This window comes from Amphibalanus amphitrite, unplaced genomic scaffold (assembly GCF_019059575.1).
Source record: "Amphibalanus amphitrite isolate SeventyFive unplaced genomic scaffold, NRLGWU_Aamphi_draft 000990F_arrow, whole genome shotgun sequence".
In the NCBI taxonomy this organism is placed as follows: domain Eukaryota; kingdom Metazoa; phylum Arthropoda; class Thecostraca; order Balanomorpha; family Balanidae; genus Amphibalanus; species Amphibalanus amphitrite.
In genome coordinates this window covers 21,341-41,921 of record NW_024882484.1, presented here as the reverse complement: position 1 = coordinate 41,921, position 20,581 = coordinate 21,341, and the positions used below count along the sequence as shown (strand labels likewise).

Here is a 20,581-nt window from a genome sequence, read left to right as displayed (position 1 = left end):
ACTTCTTACGTGTTTTCACATATCAAATAAACATACAACCGAGTCCGACACATAACAGCATAATTGTCCCCGCGTTCGATGTTTCTCGGACGACGAAGATTCTATGCCGTCCGGCCAATCACGTTCCATAACCGCAGCCGAGCCCCCGCTGACCTTGGGCGGGATTGGCCGGACGACGTAGAATCTTCGTCGTCCGAGAGACATCGAACGCGGGGTGTAATTGAGCGCCAAGAATTGAGCGCTTCAGCTTGAGCTTGAAGGTTTGAAGGTGGAGATTCCTATAGATATCCATGAAATGGTCTTGGTTAAGCTATTAAGCGTTTTTATCAGCTTTTATATACTTTGGCTATATTTAAGCTTATATGCCTTGACTATGCCCAAAGCATATAGAGCTATATATACAAAACGCGACGCAGGAGTGAACGTGCAAGGAATGATTCTCTTCTGTTCAAAACAATGATCAAGGATGAAATGAAATTGATTGTGGAGGTGACAAATTCATTCCGTGTAGGGAGACGCGTCTCAGATAAAGCAAGGCTGCTGATAGTCACGCTTGAGCACCCAGCAGCAAAACATGACATCCTAAGACTAGCCCCTCAACTGCGCCACTCCAACAAGTATGTCAACATATATGTTTCACCTGACCTGACCAGAAAGGAAAGAGAGCTGAACAAGAAACTGAGAGAAGAGCTTAACAACCGCAAAAGGGCAGGTGAACAAAACTTGGCCATCAGAGGTGGGAAGATTGTCAGGATACAAGCTGAAACAACAAACACCACAGCTCTACATCCCAACAGTGGTGAAGCTGGCAACTCTAGGGTCATCCGCCCCCAGTCTGATGCAGTGGACCTGAGGGGGCCGGCCAACCCCCAAAATGACAGTATCATTGTCCCTCCTGCTCAAACTCTGCAGGGTGATGCCAAGGAGATCAAGGGAGCCAGGGTGAGAGGAGTGGCTGTTCCCCCAAGTGGGTGTAGCAGAGACCATCCTGCTCAAACAAGTCCCCAGGCTGACCCTCCTCTAGGCTCCACAATGGGTGGAGCTAATGCCCTATCTGAGGGAAGAAACAATGACCATCCGACTCAATTGCCCCCACAGGAAGCTGCTCAGACCAAGGGGGCTGGGACGAGAGGAGTGGCTGTTCCCCCAAGCGGGTGTATCAGAGACCATCCTGCTCAATCAGGTTCCCAGGTTGACCCTCTGGCTGCGCTGCCCAGTCCTGCAGCGGGAGGTGCTGCTGTTCTGTCTGGGGGCGGAGGCTGTGAAGACATCCCTGCTCGAGCAACCCCACAGGAAGTTGTGCAGGCTGAGCAAGCTGGGACGAGTGGACTGGCTGTTCCCCCTAGTGGGTGTAGCAGAGACCATCCAACTCACAGTGGCCCTCAGGCTAATGCTCTGTCCACACAGAATGGCGGGGGTAATACACCTGCTCAAAGTATATGACTTGGAGCGACGACAGTGGACTGGAAGAAGAGCCTGAAAGTCTTATATACTAATGCTGACCAGTTCCCAAATAAGAGGGATGAGCTATGCATGAAGATTGCTGGCGATGAACCTGATGTCATGCTAATTGCAGAGGTCATACCCAAAGCACAAGTAATTCCCATCTCTCTCGCACTTTTGGATGTGCCTGGTTACTCCATGTATCCAAGCTTTGACCCTCTCCAGCCCAAGCTAGGATCTAGTAGCCTTCGAGGTGTTTGCATCTATGTAAAGAATGACCTGCAAGTCTCAGAGCTATCTTTTGGCCTGAACACCTACATTGAAAATGTTTGGGTACAACTTACTCTGGAAGGTTGCGACAAGCTCCTGATTGGATGTGTCTATCGGAGTCCATCACACCATCCGCAGGAGAGCACTGATGAACTATGTCAGCTCTTGCGCATGGCCTGCGCTTCTATGCCATCCCACTTTCTCGTCTGTGGTGACTTCAACCTACCACATATTGATTGGGAAAATTTGTTTTCCTCTGCCCCAGCCGAAGACCATTCTCATGCTTTCCTGGAAGCTCTTAACGATTGCTTCCTCTTTCAAAAGGTGACCCTACCGACACGCTACCGCACTGGTGAGACACCAAACATCCTCGATCTTATTCTGACACTGGAGGACGGCATGGTGCAGAACTTGAGGTATGAAGCGGGCTTAGGTAAAAGTGACCATCTCATTCTTCAATTTGATGTGCTCTGCTACTCTTCCCGCAACAACTCTCACATGAAGCACCCTAACTATTTCAAAGGAAACCCTGCAAGGTTTATCGCCCTGGTGGAGGAAGTTGACTGGAGCTCTGCCGACGACCACAGTGTGGATGAGCAGTATACGTTTCTGTGCGAGTCCTTGCTCAAAGCTGCCAATGTCTGTTTCCCCACCAGTAAGAGAAAAAGTAATCGCAAGAACATTTACATAAATGGGCAGGCCCTACGGCTGAAGAAACGAAAAGAAGAGCTGTGGAAAATATATGTGTGTTCAAAGAATATCATTGACTACACCAGGTACACTCAGTGTAGAAACCGGTTACGGAAGTTGACAAGAAACCTGAGGAGGGACCTGGAGATCAGCCTAGCCAGAAACGTCAAAGAATGCCCGAAAGCCTTTTGGCGCTGCTCCAACACTAGGATCCGAACAAAAGCCAGGCTCGAAAACCTCAAAGATGACTCCGGGCTGGTGGTAAGCGATGATCTCGGGAAAGCGCACCTCTTGAATGCCTTCTTTAGCAGTGTTTTTACAGCCGAAGACGTCTCACAGATTCCCGAACCACCCTCACAGTACGCTGGCCGTCCGTTGGAGACGATCCAGATCACGTCCGAGGCTGTGAGGAGGAAGCTCGAGACCCTGAAGACGACTTGTGCACCGGGCCCTGACGGCATACACCCGAAGCTCTTGCAACTCGCATCCCGGCCACTAGCTGGTCCACTTGCCTCCATCTATCGTGCCTCTCTCGATCAAGGCGTTATTCCCGACTCTTGGAAGGCGGCAACGGTCATTCCCATTCACAAGAAAGGCAGCAAGCAAACTCCTGGTAACTATCGTCCCATCAGTCTTACGTCGATCCCGTGCAAAATCCTCGAATCACTGATCCGGGACGAACTCATGGATTTCCTATGCTCAACAGACCAGCTCTCCAAGCACCAGCACGGGTTCCGCCCACGGAGGTCCTGCAACTCGCAACTCATTGAGGTACTGGACGACTGGAGTAAGATGATTGAGCAGGGGAGCCCAGTTGATACAGTTTACCTTGATTTTCGTAAAGCCTTTGATGCGGTCCCTCACAAGCGCCTTCTATTGAAGCTTCGTAGTCTTGGTGTGTCAGGCAACCTTCTTCAATGGATCGATGCTTTTCTCTCCGATCGGAAGCAGCAAGTCTCCGTCAACGGTCACCTCTCTGGCTGGTCTGCCGTCTCAAGTGGAGTGCCGCAAGGCTCGGTCCTCGGTCCGCTCCTGTTCCTTGCTTTCATCAACGATATGCCCGCTGTCGTCGACTGCATGGTGAAAATGTTCGCGGACGACACAAAAATCTACCGCAGCGTGTCAGCACCCTCGGAAGCGGCATCTCTGCAAGCCGACATTGATGCTGTGGTGGCCTGGTCTGACAGATGGCAACTTCCCTTCAACCAGGACAAATGCGAGGTTCTTCACCTAGGCACCAACAACGCTCAACTCCAGTACACGATGCGAGGGGTCAACCTGCAAGTGGCTGAAACCGTACGCGACCTGGGCATCCACGTGGACCCTAACCTCAAGTTCAGAAAGCAAGCAGCGGCGGCGGCGGCAAAGGCGAACCAGATCCTGGCGGTTGTCAGACGATCGTTCGAGCATATTGACGACTTTACACTCCCTCTGCTGTACAGAGCACTTGTTCGCCCCCACTTAGAGTATGGTAATGTTGCTTGGGGTCCTTTTAACCGAGCCGACCAACTCCTGATCGAACGTGTTCAGCGGAGAGCCACTCGTTTAGTCAGCTCTATCAGACACCTGCCATATGAGGAACGACTAGAGGCACTGAAGCTTCCATCACTATTCTACCGAAGACGTCGCGGGGATATGATCCAAGTGTACCAGGTTCTCCACGGCGGAATGGACCTGCTTCCAGAGGACTTCTTCACTCTTGCAGCAGTCCAGCGCACCCGCGGTCACCCGTGGAAACTCCTGAAGCCGAGGGCCGAATCAAGACCGAGAAGACAAGCGTTCGGTGCGCGGGTAGTGAACGACTGGAATAGTCTCCCCCTCTCGGTCGTGAGCGCTGCCTCTGTAGACCTCTTCAAATCCAGGCTGGACGCCCACTGGGCAAACATCAGGTACTCAGTGCCTGACTGAGTTTTGACATTCAAGTTGCCTCGAGCTCGATGAGAACGGTACCCCACAGGCCAAAGAGCCTTTCAAAATTCTGATCAAAGTAAGGTAAGGTAAGGTAAGGTAAGGTAGGAGTGGTGAGAATTGGAAAACGATGATCCTCACTTTATTTCATTAATTCGGATTGAAATTTGCATAGCAGTCAACTTAGCTAGGAGCAATGTCTATTGGCATCTCATATTGTAAGGTCTAGAATTGGTACCCCCGACTGGAAAAAATGCCTCCACTACGCTGAAGTTCTCGGCGGAGGTGATGCGCCGAAATTTCGGCGCAAGGGCTTATGCGCCGAAATTATTTTACCAAGCCATGCTTCATGCGCCGAAAATTTTCAAGGCTTACTGATGGCTGCAGGCTGTAGCCACGCACTTTTCGTCGAGGGGGGGGGGCTGGCGTGTGTGTGTGGCTGTCTTCCAGTGACTACTGTCTACAGACGGTTGTTGGCACGGTCGATGGGATCGGGCAGACAATAGACATCAGCAGGCCATGCGGGACCGAGCACCAGCGTTCGCTATCACAAAATCTCCTGACTCACAAACTCACTGGCATGTTCCATAACGTAACCTTTATTTTGTTGCCCGGCTCTGATCAGCAGTATGTGCCCAGCCGGTGACTGACGCCTGACGGGGCCTTCAACAGGCGTGGTGCAAGCACGGCCGATGGGATCGGGCAGATACCAGGCCACGCGGGACCGATTGCCAGCGTCTGCTCGCAAACCACACGCCGGAAATACAGGAATCACAACGGTCAATACGCAAACGATAGCATACGTTATCTGAACTAGGGGATCCGACAATCCATAACCTCACTCTCGATCGGTGAACTGTTCCCGCCGTGGGAGAGTCACAATCAGGTTCACTGAACATGACTTAAATACCCTGAGACGAACACGAGACAAGATAAGTGATATTTAAGATGTTTAACTTCCGAAGACATTTAACCCTCGCCGGCCGAGGGAGGTTGGTGCCACCCTCTGACGGGTTTTTCGCGACTGCTCCGGAGCCGTTTGCGATAGAGAGATAGAGAAAACCGTCGATTTACGCCGAAGTACGCCGAAAATTTCGGCGCAAGCCGTCGATTTACGCCGAAGTACGCCGAAAAATTTCGGCGCAAACGCCCAACTACGCTCGAGTTCTCGACGAAAGCGTGCATTTTTTCCAGTCGGGTTGGTACCTACCTATGCGCTTTAGTACCAGGCACCCAGACTGCAAAAAATATATGCTACCGTCAACGTGTCTGGGACGCCGGTGAAATCAGGGCGCTGGGGGGCATATTAGTCACGTGACATTTAGAACTTCTCCCCCTCAGTGCCTCAGTCCCCACATGCTAAGCGTCACATGTGACTACTGAATTTCATGAACCTTGATCAAATCGCCCCAGGCGCCCTGTTTTCACCGTCGTCCCGTGTCTGTTGTAACAGGTGGAGTTGCTGAAATTTTGGTGCAGCGTCTGGCATAACTCTGTAATCTGTGCACCAAAATTTTGGCGAATGGGCCATGGATGCACAAATAATTTTTGGTGTATGGATGGACAAATAAATTTTTGGTGTAGATAAATGAGCAAATTAAGAAATTTTTAACCCGCGCCCCGTGGGGGGGGGGGCGAAACGGCCCCCCCTGTCCTTTTTGGTCGATATCTCCTAAACGGCTGGAGATATCGCCACCAAACTTTCAGGACCCCTCCGGGCATCAATTTTACACATTGTGACCAAAAATTTTTCCAGAGGCCGTGATAGGTTGGCCACAAATGACGTCAGAGTGACGTCATGTTCTGTCATTTTCGACCGAAAAAAGACCTTCGCGAGAAGACCTGTCAGGACTACAGCTTTGAAGATACAGAAAAATGATCAAGACATAAAAGGTGTAGAATTGACAGGGCTACAAAACTGCTATCTCGAATTTTTGAACTTTTTGAGTTTTGACCCCCAAAATCAAAAAAGCATTTTTTTTGGATATATTCGCCAAAAAATCCAAAAAGTTTTTTGAGTTTCGAAAAAACCGGAATATATGTGATAGTGCCTACCGTCTTCTATCTACATACCAAATTTCAGATCGATACCTCGTTTTTTGGCCAAGTTATAGCGAAAAAACTGTTCAAGAATGATGACGTCAAATTTTCAAACTCCATTTTTGGCAATTCTAAAACTCGTAGAGCAAAACGAAGACCACCATTAGACTCCCCGTGACGAGCTGCATCGAATCGATACCCATTTTATGCAAAAATATCAACTTTGAAATTTGACCTAATTTGACCTGACCTTGACCTGACCTTCACCAAAACGTGACCTAGGCTGGCCCCAAAGGCTGCCTAACCCACATAATCGCATTTGTCATGTAAAATGGACCATAAAACATGTATCACATGACACATTCATATTGTGACCCCCGGTGACCTGACCTCGCTGTGACCTGACCTGGTATCAGTGACCTCAGATAGCAAAGTATGTGTTTGACGAACAATGTACCATCGATGGTTTTCAATAAATTACCAATTTACTCGCTTTCACAGCACATTTCTTGAATTGCCTGTGAACGGTGAAAATCTGACCTTTGACCTGACCTGTGACGTCATCGGTTTGACCTAGGTCAATGAAATTTGGTCACAAGGTAGTTCCCGGATGGGGCTATCGAACGCCGTTTGAATTTTGAAAATCGGCCGGTAACTTTCCGAGATCTTAGGGGGGGGGGCCGAAACGCCCCCCCCCCCCCTACGGGTGGTAGGGTCCGCCGGTAGCCCTACGGGGCGCGGGTTAAGCAAGATGACAAGACCTCATAATCAATGCTAACATCACTTGCTACACTCTACATTTGAGTCACAAGTTTGATCAATGGGTACATAATGATCATCCAAATTCTGAGGCCCAGGGGTAACAATTTCTGCTGGGTTGCACGTGCCTGAGCTGAAGTCCCAAATCTATGCCGGCCTGGCTTTGCAGTCACAACAGGCAGCATGGGCCAATGTCTTGCAGCGGATTTCTAGAGCTTGGGGCCTTGGGCACCCACAACTCAGCAGAAATTGACACCCATGCCAAGCCCCCTAAGCTGACACGTGTGATGCCTGGGCCCTGTTTCACCGGTGATAGCAGCACGCTACTATCAAATTGCGCGAGCTGGCGTAATGTGATGTCACACTAATGACGTTTCGTGTAATCCGTGAGCTGTGTTTGGAACAGAGTTGCTGTCTCGTTGAATGCGTTTGATAACATTTGTTTGATCGCGCAGCCGTGAAGATGTTAGCAGCAATATTTGATGACATCACACCAGATTGACGGCGTCATGGCTTGTTGATGTTTCCATGGAAACCCAATTTGACACGTGTGATAGCAGCGTGCTGCTATCACAGGTGAAACAGGGCCCTGGTCACTGGTGGCCCTCAGATAATTGAGTCTGAGGTGGGGACTGGGCTGGGTGATCTTTGGAATCTTAACTGCTGAAGTTTTATCTGGAGTCGACCATCCCAAGTCCCCTTTAGACTCACCACTGGCAGTCTGTTGATGCTCCGTCAATTATATTTCATTAGAAATGATATTTGTGCCCCAAAGAAAACATTGTTGTTGCCCATTACTAAATTGTCTCATTCACATTATCTCTTTCACTCAGCAGACTGAAGCGGAGTTGCCACAGCTCTAAGCGGCAGCGCAATGTCGTACTTTCCGGGCATGCCGGCGCCGCGGCCGTACTACGGCGGCTACTACAGCGGCGGGTACGACGACTACTACAGCTACTACACCGGGTACGACGGCTACGGCGGCGGGTACGGCCCGCCGCGGCCGCCGCGCGGCGGCTGGCGGGGCCGCGGCCGCGGTGGCTGGACCCGCGGCGGCGCCTCTGGCGGCGGCGGCTCGGCTGCCACGCCCGTGAAGACCGTGGAGTCGTCGTCGGCCGCTACGCCCACCAGCACGGCCGCCAAGGCGGATACCACGGTGAAAACGGAGACGAAGGTCAAGACGGAGCCGCAGGTCAAGGTAGAGCCGCAGGTTAAGACCGAGCCACAGGTCAAGACGGAGAAGACCGGGCAGCAGACAGCGCCGGCCGCCGGTGCCGCGGTGAGTTGAGTGGCTGGCTGGGCTGCGCAGAGGTAGCTGTGGTGATTCGTTGATCATAATCGTTGTTGTTTTGCTATTAATTCTGTTGGTAGGATCGCCAAGGGTGACTGTGTTGGAGGTAAGGCTTGTTAACCCGCTGAGCAACACCATTAACGTTCAATTATGTATTGAAAAGCTACCTACGACCAGAAGTAACAAGACATAGTTACCAGCCTCTATGCAGCATGATGCCCATTTATTCGAATGATGCATCGTGACTGTGCAGAGTTATAAGAAATATATAAGGAAGTTTTGCACACTCTGTCTGCCTCGGCTATAGAGAAAGTTGCGACGTTTGTTTGATTGCACCGTTGTACACTACCGTAAACCAGAGCAACTTTGTACCACTTTTTAGGTTTTTGTTGAATATCTTTTTTAATTGTAATCCAATCTGGCTAGTTTTTTACAAGGTGGAAGCTACAACCTTTGTCAACAGTTTGCTCTAGAGTAAAAGAATGCTAGCATCTTGAGTTATTTTATTTTTTTATTGAACAAGTGGTCAAAGTTGTAGAGGGGTTTTACAACTTTGTACCACTGATTATAATCCTATTTTATTCAATGCTAACGAATAAAATGGTATTTTACAGAGCATCTTTGGTCCACATAAGTTCTTTTAAAAAATATCCTGACACACCAGGACTTCAACTGGCTGAAAACAATCACAGAAACACTGGTTTACAATGGGGCAACAGATTCACAGTGAACGGCTGTTCCGGGCTTTGGATGGAGTAAAATCACATGAGCACTCTGGCTTTTAAATGAGCGGCGGAGTAAGAACCACAAAACTCAGCACCTTCAGAAGTCACTTGACAGTTCTCTAACAAATGAAGGTGAATTGTCCACGGGTGCCAACCGGGATGGGAGGCTGGAGCTTGCGGATGAGATGAGGAGTACCTCTGATAGGTACGACCTCCCACTTTTTTTCTAGACTTTCCTGCACTTTCTCCTCCCATAGCATTAACAGTGAAGCAGGATCAAAGGATCGTATGGCACAACTCGGACCTGAAACAGGAAAAATCATATTGGATAGGTATGGAATACAACAGGCTGGGAAATAATCTGGATTTGGAGGGCTAAAAATGAAATATAGACGCAGCAGCATAACCAATCGACTATCAACATCAATAACTTCCAGCATTGACTGTCATAAATGACGAAAAAAGTATGCTATAGTGATGAGAAGCTTCCTAAGAATGATTTCCTGGTGGACCAAAGTTGTAGCATTTTGACGGAAAAAGTGCTTGCAACTTTGACCACCACCCCTAAAAAATGACCATAAAAAGAAAATGGGGGTTTTCTTCCTCTAAGCCTTTGGAGAACTCATGTACTTACTGTCTAGATAGCCAGTGTCGCTCCAGTTCTTACCAGTTCCGCTCCTTACATCATCCTAGCAACTTCTGTTTTTTGCGCCAAAATCAAGGCTTTTATTATAAAAATTCTGCTGCTGTCAAGGTCACATAACAAAAGCAGGTCTGTTCACACATAGTTAGGGCACATATTGGGCTAAATTGCCTGCATGAAAAAATGTCCCAAATATTACGATGGATTTTTTAAAAAATCAGCAAAGTATCTTTTCCATGGTGGACCAAAGTTGCACCGATGGACCAAAGTTGCTCTGGTTTACGGTACCTCAACTCGTTTGAACGGTAGTTGTGTACCCTCCACAGAAGCCGGCCTCGGTGCCGAACGGCGGCCCGGCCGCTGCCACTACCGCTACTGGTGGACAGACCACCACTACCACCACCACAGGCACACGGGCGACACCGGCGGCGGCCGCCACCACCGCCGCCAAGACTGCTGACGGCGCGGCGGCCACGGCCAGCACTGCCACCGGTGAGGGGCTGGGGGACACTGCTGAGCTGGGGCTTGGAGTCTCATTGGAGGGGCTACAGCGCACGTAACACCAGGGTTGTGGTTGTAATACGACGCCTGATAAGATTACGTGATTCATTTGAGGCTATGTCGTGAGATGCGTGAATACTCGTTGCTGCCGCAGCCGCGTTTTTTCTCCTTTGGCCTGCTCGCGGTATACTTTATCATACGAGCTTCTGGGGAAAACGAAGCTGAAGATAAATGCTCTGAACGATCCCCTCTGCTCATCAGACGTGTATTTTTCGTGTTGACGACCATGCATTTACCCTCGCTGTGCCCTCAGTGGACACCCCACTGAGCGAGGACCACCCGTTTCCGGAGAGTGTCACGGAGAAGTTCTTCCCGAACCGGTGCGAACTCTGCTCAGTCGTGGTACGTACATCCCACAGGGAGACACACTCTTTGTGTGACACACAGCTTATGTTATCAGCAATCGGTTCCGACAATTTGATGGAACAGAATTAAACCACGTTCGTTTGTCTTTAGTGTCCTCCATTTATTTCATTTGACATATGTATTGCAGGACTGTGGAGTTGGAGTCGGAGTCGGAGTCGAGTCGGCAGGAGGCGACAGTTCTGACCGGAGTCGTAGTCGGAGTCTCAAAAATCTTACCGACTCCGACTCCGGAGTCGGGGCTTACAATGCATAGCTCAAAGACATGCCCTGCATTTGTTTGCTTGATGATATTACGCTTGTCGACAAGCTGAGGTTAAGTCGAAGCCAATGCCATACTTCTGTCTCGGATGAGCGTTTTCAGCGAAAAAAGTCAGAAAAGTGCGGCTGCGCCAGAATCTGTTTTAGTTTAGCTGCACGTTTTTGATAAAGTATATCTGCAATGGCCTTGGAACGCGCAAAGAATCATTTCAGGCAGGATAAAAACATATTTGTCATGAACACCATTTTCATGATATGGACTTTAAAAACAACTAATGGAATCGAGCTGGAGTCGAAATCGGAATCGGAGTCGATTTTGAAGACGGAGTCGAAGTTGGAGTCACAAAAAATCAATCGTTTCTGTAGTCCTGGTATATTGTACAGGTGTTTGCTTACTGCGCTGTTTTTGTGTTGTGAATATCAATTTGAGCTGCACAATTTTGACTGTAAGACATCTTTCCTGTCATTATTACCGAATACTCCACGTTTTTTTCGACAGTTTCCCGTGGCTCGAGACATCTTTATACCTGAAAAGGGCGGACTTGATTACGTAAGTACTTAACGAGCGAGCAAGTGCAGAAGCACTTAAACTCAGATAAAGCTCTTTAAAAGACAAGAAAAACTATGTGCGACTGCGCGAGACCTTGGCTAGCTCCGCCAGTCCTATTCCTGTGTGGATTCGGATGAATGGAAACTTAAGATGAAATAAGGAGAGATTTAGAATCGATGCACTTTGAAAAAAGGGGAGCGCTTATTACACCAGTTGCCGGGCATGATGAGTGTCTTATCGTCACAACAGTTAATGCGCCATGTAGGCAGTAGGTCATTTTCTACAGATAACTCATTTTTCTACAGATTATTTTTCTAGACTATTTTCTCTTGTTCTTTTGTCGCTCATAAAGTCGTTTTACTGCTAAAATGACCTCCAATTTTGTCGGCAGGATCGCCTATCCCTCAAAGAGAAAATGTCTTGTTTTATCCCATTCACCTCTTCAGCATCCCCTGTCCTCGCATGCTAATTGTCCTCTGCCCCTCCCAGATAAAGAGTGACCTCCAGTGTATCCTCTGTAACATTCCCTGGCCTGCTCAGTGCTCACTTTCTTTGTTTGTCCTCCAGATGGAGAGTAACTCGCAGACTATATAGCCTCTGTAGTCCTTCTCACGTGCTGACCGTCTCGCTCTGTCCCCCAGATGGAGAGCAACCTGCAGTCGACGATGCACTACAGCGGCAAGTGCCACAAGAAGCGCCTGCGTCAGTTCATGCAGGACTACTGCCGCCGAAACCGCGTGGTGCCGCCGCAGAAGGCCCGCACACTGATGAAGGACACACCGGCTATACCGCGTGCTGCCGATAAACAGGTGGGCTGAGCGGCGACCCTAGGGGGGGGGGGGGCTACGGGGCGGACTGACTTATCGGACTGACTAAGAGGGTGATCATTACCTATAAGAGGGCGGGGTGACTTAGTGGGTGGACTGACCCTTGTGGCGACACGAACGTTGCACATGGTAAAGGTAAACCATCCATGTGTGATTTTTATGCACGTCTTTTACGCCGTGAAGTTCATGGTACACTACTGGAGCTCAGCTCAAGGAGCTTATATGTTTCAATATAAGGTTATGTGCAACTTTTCTACAGTGTGACCTGATAGGTGTATGGCGGCTGCTCTAGTATTTAGCAATGAGTTCCGATTCTGCTGTCTGTATTTTGTTGCCGCGGTATCTATGACTCTGACCATCCCATTTTATCCTGTCAGGAGACTCCAAAGGTGGACCTCTACTGCAAGACGTGCGACCTTAGCTTCACCTCCGTGCAGCACGCGTCGCAGCACTACGCCGGCAAGAACCACCAGCGTAAGCTGGAGGGGAAGCCGCCGCTGAAGACGGGCTACTTCAACCCGCGCACGGGCCGCTGGCAGAGGCTGTGAGTGACGGAGAGAGGGCGGAGGCGGGGTGGGAGACGGGATGACGCGGGGAGGGGGGATGAGGGGGGGGGGGGCTCTGGTTGGGTATTTTGAGATAGTTCCAGTAGAATCTGCCTGGAGTAAGTTCCGATCGTGTCCGTGACCTGGATGGAAGACATGATGATATATTATTTTGGAATAATTTGGATTTTCCTTTGCCAGTTTTAGTTTGAAAGGGAAGTCGTGTGCTAATTGCTGTGTAACTTTTTGTCGCCATTGCATTAGTTAGTTTCCTTTGGGCGTCATATGAGGTGCCAGCATCATCTTCAGCCTACGATGTTCATTTGTACTCAGTATGCTGCCCCGACATTGCCATCACTCCGTGCTCTGTTTCGTCTCTTCCCGGTAACTCGCTCAGTACATTGTCCCTCCATCCCGTCACTCAGCGCTCTGTTCGTCTCCCCCCCCCTACCCCCCCCCCCCAGTAACTCGCTACATCTTAGTACAGTACACTGTCAGTCAGTACATTGTCCCCTCATCCCATCACCCTTTCCTCTGTTTCGTCTCCCCCCAGTCCGCCGGGTCAGGAACACGAGCGGTACCAGCACCGACCGATTGTGGCGGCCGCCGTCACCGGGGGTCTGCGACCCGCACCCGCCGCGCCAGCGCCCCCAGCGGCCGCCGCCGCTGCCAGCTCGAACCTGGTTACCGTTCAGGTGAGAGGCCGCCGTAGGGTCACTGCGGGACAGGGCTTGGGTGTGGGAGCGGAGAAGTACGGGTGGACCCGCGGTGATTGGGCGTGGATATCCGGTGAGAAGGGCTGCAACTGCTGGGTCAGCTCTCATTCGAGTTGGGTCGAGGCTTTGAGTTCCATGTGTTACGGCGCAAGCGCAACGAACGTATAGAATGTCGTTAACCAGCAAATATAGTTCACAGATCTTTTAATGAGACAGATAAGGCGCACGCGGGCTGGGAGCTGAATGCATGTTTTATTTTGCACCTTATTATTCCTGTTAGTAAATGCTGTGGACTGTTCGTTAGCTTTGATGAGGGTAAACACCGTAACCACTCCCGCCTTGTCTTTCCTTGCTCTTATGCAGTTCTGTCCACTTTAGACTATCGCTTTCAGCCGCGGCTGGTCACAAGGTGGCTCAGCATCCCCGTAACGGAAGTAGCGCAGTGTTACGCCGCTGGCTCTATATGTAGGTCAGGAACGGCGTCTGACCTGTACATCTCCTTCAGGTGTCGCCGGCTAACCTGGTGACCGCTGGTGTGAAGCCCGCTGGCGCTGCCGCCCCCGCGGCCGCCGCAGTGGCCAGTGTCGGAGCCGGCAGCGGCGCGCAGAGCAAGTGAGTGTCGGCGCGGAACGACTGTGGAATCCCAGTGTCGATATTCGCTTTTCCCGGTCTTAGAGCAAAACATATACCAGCGCCATCATCGGATATTTACTCAGAGACATTATCTATAACGACTATTATTTACTGTGTTTCTGTGTTATATTATGTACTGTGTGTACTGTATTATTCACTGTAAAACCCAAATACGACCGCCCTGCGTTTCTGATTGTAACACTGCTCCCCCGTGCCGTCAGGTTCTACTGTCAGATCTGCGGCGTTTCCGCCACCTGTCAGGTGCAACTGGACACTCACATGACAGGAGCCCGTCACAAGATGCAGGCTAAGAAACTTGGGCTGCCCGTGCTCGCCGAAAGTGAGTCGAATTGCCCTGGAATGACGGGTGTGTGGTGTGGCCCGACTGTAATCTGAATGCGTGGACCGCGGACTTGCTTGCAGCAGTACACCATTTTAGTACAAGGGAACTGATGTCTTACGGCTGTATTTTCGGACATGACTTTAAGTTTAATCATCCAGATTTTTGTCTTTTTTCATTCATTTTCTCAACTCCTTCATGAACGCCTTTTCAGCCTAGCCAGCTTTAGTTTGTAACTTTAAATTAGCCGCTATAAATGACTATATTCGCTATCTCGCTCTGATTAGTCCTCCGTCTGCAGCCATTATGTTGCCCTTACACTGCCTCATGCCCCCCCCCCCTCTCTCCCACTTCAGAGCCGGCGGCCAGCACGGCTGAGGCGACTAAAGGGACAGCCACTGCCGAACCGGCGGCTAAGCGGCCCCGTAGGGACTACTCCATTTACAAAACACCTTCAGGTACAGAAAGAGCAAGGAAATGATGTTGGGGAGGCCCTTAGGCAGGAGAGATATTGTCCTGAGATACGGGATGAGCCCTCAGGTGCGGTAGGGGGCGTTCGGGTATAGGTGATCCAAACATGACAAAGCCTTGACTTAGCGTCCCAAAGGTGGTATACCCTGCCCCCGCTTTGTAGGCGCAAAATGGTCTTGTAGTCGGCGTGCCCTATAGCCCCAATAAACAAACCCGGTCCCCGCTCTGACCGTGCGGTTTCCCGGCGGCCGGCAGGGAAGTTCTATTGCCTTCCGTGCGACCTGACGATGAACTCGGAGACCCAGTTCGCGCAGCACTTTGAGAGCAAGAAGCACCAGATGGAGGTGTCCAAACAGCGGAAGGCGGGCGTGGTGTCCGCCTGAGGTAGGTAGCAGCTCCGTCCGGGGCTTAAACACAACACTCCGTCCGTACTGCTTAAACACACGTGTACCTGCATAAGCACTCACACACGCCAAAAAATACGCTAGCGAACACTCACAACACGAACACACACTAACACATCCAGACGCCTGCATGTCGTACCTCAATGTGTGTCAGAAACGAAAATACTTGCACTTATTTTTTACATCTTTTTTCTCGGCGATTGTGATGTGTTACTTTTTCCTTTCGCCTATACATAGATATAGAAGTATCGTGTTGATCCAAATGTGGATTTGATTATCGTTTGAAGGCAAATACAAAAAAAAGTTAAAAAAAGCTCCGTCCGGGGCTCCTGGGCTCCCCGGCGGGCGGCTAGGACGGGGGGGGAGTACTCAGAGCATGGGAGGGCGTAAGCATTTATGTGCCGGCCGGTACGGTTGGAGGTGAGGGGTCGCCGAGGCAGGAGAGGCCGTAAAGCAACAACAGGTGGTGTAGCACGCGCTCCCACTGATAAAATAATACGCCGTCGCTCGTCCCTCCCAGTCTGATGCCGCACCGCTCGCAGGAGCGGTCTTACGGAGTGTCTGATAAGAATGTTTAGCTTCACCCTATGACACTGTCTGTTATTAACATTTTTTTCGTGCTGTGGTCATAATCATTGTTTTTACTGGCGTACGTACCTATTTCGGAATTCCTGTGGATTCTAGCTGTGTGAAGTGAATGGCTTCAGCTGCTGCACAGCGCTTGGTCTTCGATCAGTTGCTCTACAGAGCACTCTAGCAACTCAGCTATTTTAATTGTGATTGTAGAAGCCTGACGTGTATGGGGCACAGCTCAAAAGAAAGCGAACCAGATCTGCCCGCGGCTTAAGTGTATTTTCGGGTCTGGTAAAACACAGCGCTCAGCGGCACAGATAATCAGGTAAACCTGGGAGGAGGGGGGAGGTGGTTAAAAAGTCCATCCTTTAGCACGCCGTGGGTTGAAAAAAAAAAGATTTAGCTGGGCAGCGCATGCCTCTCATTCTCACCCAGGCGTCTGGGGATCCGAGCCAATAACAATAAAAAGTAACCAAGGGAAGTATCCTCTGGGTCTCTTATTGCTGTAGCAAAGATTTACGATAGGACCTCCTATAAGGAGTTTTCACTGGGGGAGGAGGAATTTCACCCCAACGTGCAGACACGTGTTTGCAGTGTTTGTTTCTTGCGCACGCGCCTTGGGTGCCCCCAGACACTGACCGTTCTCCATCCTCAAATGACTCCACCTCTGAAATCGCTGATTTCACAAAAATTCGCTCGTACAGATGCTATATTCACCCCAAATGCCTTATAAAGGAAATTGATAATGTCGACAGACACTTCCCCAATCTGAGATTGAGCACTGATGACCTTGCGCTGGCGAGAGATTCCCACCCATTGTTAGACCATTTGTATGTGGTACGCCACAGTATCGTGTGGACCATAGGAACCATGAAAAGTCAGGTTGTCAGAGCTAAATGCAGCAGTATAAGGATAGTATTCTTTAGAAAATACTCCACCATTGTGATGGTAGTGAAAACATTGTGTTCACGTGCTGGTATTTGTGTTCGCCAGTGCCAGGGGCACTTCCATTATTTGCTAGTCAACCCTATTGTAGTCGCAATTGTTGTTTATATCCCCGACACGCAATTAACAATTTTTATCGTTATTTGAAGCGCCAAGCGGGAGGAAAGGACGCCTGTTTACCCGGTGGAGCAAAAAGGACATTGGCCATCAGAGGGGCCTCCAAGGGTGACAGCTCACCGTCCAAACCGATATCAATTCAATGCTGCCCTTCGATGGTGCCCTCGGCTGATGGCGGCCCTTTTCCTGAACGGCGATTATTGGCACGTGAGCCGGCGCGACACTCAGGGCATAAGCCCAGTACGGGCCGGCTCGTACACGGGGTGTCCTTGTCCGAGGGTACGGACGGTGTCCTGGACAGGTCACGCGAGCCACCGCGGCTGGCACGGGCGGCGGTTGAAGGCCCCGCCGACGGGCTGTTCCTCAAGGCAAAAATACGACCGAGTGAATAAACACCAGCAGGCTTTACCCCTTCTTCAGCGCATCTGTAATCAGACCCTGCAAAGTGCAAATAAAGTCAACCAGATTACATGTCCTAACATTTATTTTTGCACACAATGACAAATTTTACTGTAGAACATCAAAAGATCACAGTTGAAGCAGCATGACGTGACGCCCACCGCGCTGCGGGTCAGTCGGCCCGGTCTCTGGCGAGTCTGATTACGTGACCAGTCGGCGGTGAAAGATGAGACTCAGTCCTGTGAATACGGAGTAGGGGTCGGAGAGGGGCGGAAGGCATTCCTGGTCATTTAGAGGAAGATCCTTTTAGAAATTTGACTTCAGGCCAAGTTCATGACCTGGCCGGAAAATGTCATGCTTCCTATCAGTCGATCTGTATCGTCACATTGAACACATCGAAGGTGTTTTCATCGCTCTTGCAAGTCTCTATCAAAACAAGTTATTGTCAAAGAACAGCTGGAGACCTTTCATGACTGAGCTGACTTCAGGAGCACGAGGATTTGGGTGCAAGGATATGGGTGCAATTTTACGATGCAGCGTATCATGCTTACCTGTAACTCAATGTTTGAGAGTCTTTAGAATGACATTTGTCCAAAAGAGGCGCCTTTCAATTTTTCCCATTAACATGCTGAAGAGGACGCAACATTGTCCTGACCTTCCGATATCAAAATTCCCAGGTAGTAATTTTATGCATATTGTTACCCTTATCAATTGCTGAATGTTTCAAAGTGACCGTTCAGTCGGTGTAGCTATGGCGAGCAATCTAACCTTTTCTGAGGTTGGGTCACTTGGTGACCTAACCTTGAGTGACCTGGGTCTGAAATTTTCACAACTTGTGCAGAAAAAATGCATGAGAAGTGCCAAAAATGACGACGCGGAGCGCCGCCAGTGTTGATAACTCTGCGAAAAACCGCAAGAGGGGTGTTCAAACACCCCAGGCCCGGCGCGTTGCGCCGTCAACACGTCAGCCATTTGATCGTATCGTGATTTTAGAAGCCTGTCGTGCAATGACCGCCCATATTACATAACCCCATCTTCGGTATGTAGTATGTACCGTTCTAGTTTCTTTGCTCACTGACGTTTTAATCCACTTAGGTAGACTTATATCTACCCACTCAATCAATGATGCGATGTCGCGTGCGCTCGAGAAAATTCGGCAGTGCTTTCACCAACATATGCTATCGCTGGCGATACTGCCATCAGTTTCCTGCCGGCCTCCGCTGCCATGCAGTGGTCAGCTATCGGTCAGCTTTACACCGCACCTTGACGCTAATTTTTACCGGTCGCACCGAAAAAAAGAAAACTAAGTACAACTATCTATTCCCGAGCCGGCCAGGCTTGTACCGTTGCGCTGTCAACATATCAGCCTTTTGATCGTTTCGTGTTTGTGGAAGCCTTTCGTGTAAAGCCCCGCTAAAATGGAAGCGTACCATATACGGTCACGGCTTAGAAGTATTTTTTCCCTTCCACTCTTTTTTTTTAAATTCGAGAATTAACTTAGTAGATTGTTTTTCTACTTAAGCGTTGATAAGATCAATTTCTGTTGTTCCACTCATTTCTCATTGTTTCACTGTGGTTAAAATTCCAGCATTCATCACCTGACGGTTCAGCTACCATCCATCCCATTGCCCTGGCCCTGACCTCAGCCCTGCTGTGTTTCCAGGCACGGCTGACGACTAGGACAGCAATACGGAGCCGCCGCGCGACGGACAGACGCCTCTTTCACCAGCCTGCGGCGCGCACCCTTGGTCATCTCATAAGGTCGGTTTCAGCACAGTGACGTGGTATCAGTGATGGCGACGTCATCCGCCGGTGGGGACGTCACCGGTTGTAATGTTAAATGTGAGTGAGGGCGAAAGGTGGGGACTGCCAGCCCCTGTCGACGGAAATAGGTAGAGGGCACCGCCTCTGGTCGATGTCGGGACATCTGGACCTCTTGACCCCTGGTCGCGGGTCGTGCGGACAGATCGATATTTGGGCTTATGGTCCATGAGCGGTATTATAGACCAGAGGAGCTGCGCCGTGCTGCTCCGAGGGGCCGTGTCGTGCTGCTCCGAGCCCCGAGGGCCCGTGCTGTGCTATCCCGGACCAGTGCCGTGCTCTGTGGGGCCGTCCTTGTGGCCGTGCGTGCTCCCTGGGCTTCTGAGGTGATCTGGAGCCGTGCACTGCCCCATCCCAGTGGACCATCGGCGGATGGTGGAGTGCATGTGGTCGTCCACTGCCGTCCACAGGCCGCGGTGGAACGAGTGGCGAGTGTGAGAACTGCGATGCGTGCCGGGTGGTTGAAGCCCAGGCGCCCCGCAGTGCAGACACCGGCGTGCCCCATTAGTACGCAGTCTTGCCGCTAGGTAGGCTGCCGTCGCCTTCGACCCGGCGCCGGTACATACCATTAGCATGAAGCCAGGACTCGGGATTACCGTGATGTGGGCATACTTTGTGGTAAAAAGTAAAAACAAACAAAGGAAATTGAGGGAAAAATCGAAGGAGGATTCAAGTTTTGGGAATGCTTGGTATTTAACGTTGGTTTGAAATGTTTGACGAAATCAAAAGGAATGATATCGAGTGATGAGGCTCAGGAGATAGTGCTAAGGTTAAGAGCAGGTTCGAGCAATTTCGAGCTTGTTTCGGGTCCGTGGCCCTGTGGTCATTCTGGTCAGGCGTGAGCTGTGCTTCTTTGAGTTAGTCGCGAGACTAGCAGGTTTCATTTTATTATAAATTGGAATTCGCAGCGTCACGTTTCATTTATCGTCCTGATAAGTGTTGCTTGCGTTTAAGGGTGTCTTGCGTGAATTCTGCTCTGTTTTTTTTTTTGTGACCAATTCGTGCTGTACATAGTCACTGCCGCGTTTAATGTAGCATGTTCTTTCTGAATGCAATCGTCTGCAATCTTCACGTGTGTGGCCGGGCTGGGACTAGGGCAGATGCCGCCGTGTAGTCGGGCACATTGACATACCTAGTGCGTTCGTCCTCGTAATCACCGCTGCCAGAACTGCACTGTCTATCACTGTTGTAGTACCATTGTACTTTGTCGCAGTTATGCGGCACCGTTTCATTGCTTTAGACTTTAGAGTGTCGCAGTGCAAGTTGTGAGTAATTCGTCCATCACA

At 50.2% G+C, this 20,581-nt stretch overlaps 1 protein-coding gene across 2 annotated transcripts; it reads left to right on the top strand.

The window, feature by feature from the left end:
- The first annotated feature begins 228 nt into the window (after nucleotides 1-228).
- On the top strand, nucleotides 229-20,362 carry LOC122368927 (merozoite surface protein 1-like). 2 transcript variants are annotated; one of them, XM_043343251.1, is made up of 13 exons: nucleotides 229-268; nucleotides 7,944-8,389; nucleotides 10,096-10,261; nucleotides 10,584-10,672; nucleotides 11,454-11,504; nucleotides 12,146-12,313; nucleotides 12,709-12,875; nucleotides 13,430-13,571; nucleotides 14,098-14,204; nucleotides 14,447-14,565; nucleotides 14,922-15,023; nucleotides 15,292-15,420; nucleotides 19,138-20,362. In XM_043343251.1, the coding sequence occupies exons 2-12, from the start codon at nucleotides 7,985-7,987 to the stop codon at nucleotides 15,417-15,419; spliced, it is 1,644 nt and encodes a 547-aa protein (XP_043199186.1). In that variant the 5' UTR covers nucleotides 229-268; nucleotides 7,944-7,984; the 3' UTR covers nucleotide 15,420; nucleotides 19,138-20,362. The 2 variants fall into 2 exon arrangements, with proteins under 2 accessions (XP_043199186.1, XP_043199187.1); XM_043343252.1 differs by having other exon boundaries at nucleotides 238-268; nucleotides 7,947-8,389.
- The last annotated feature ends 219 nt before the right edge of the window (nucleotides 20,363-20,581 follow it).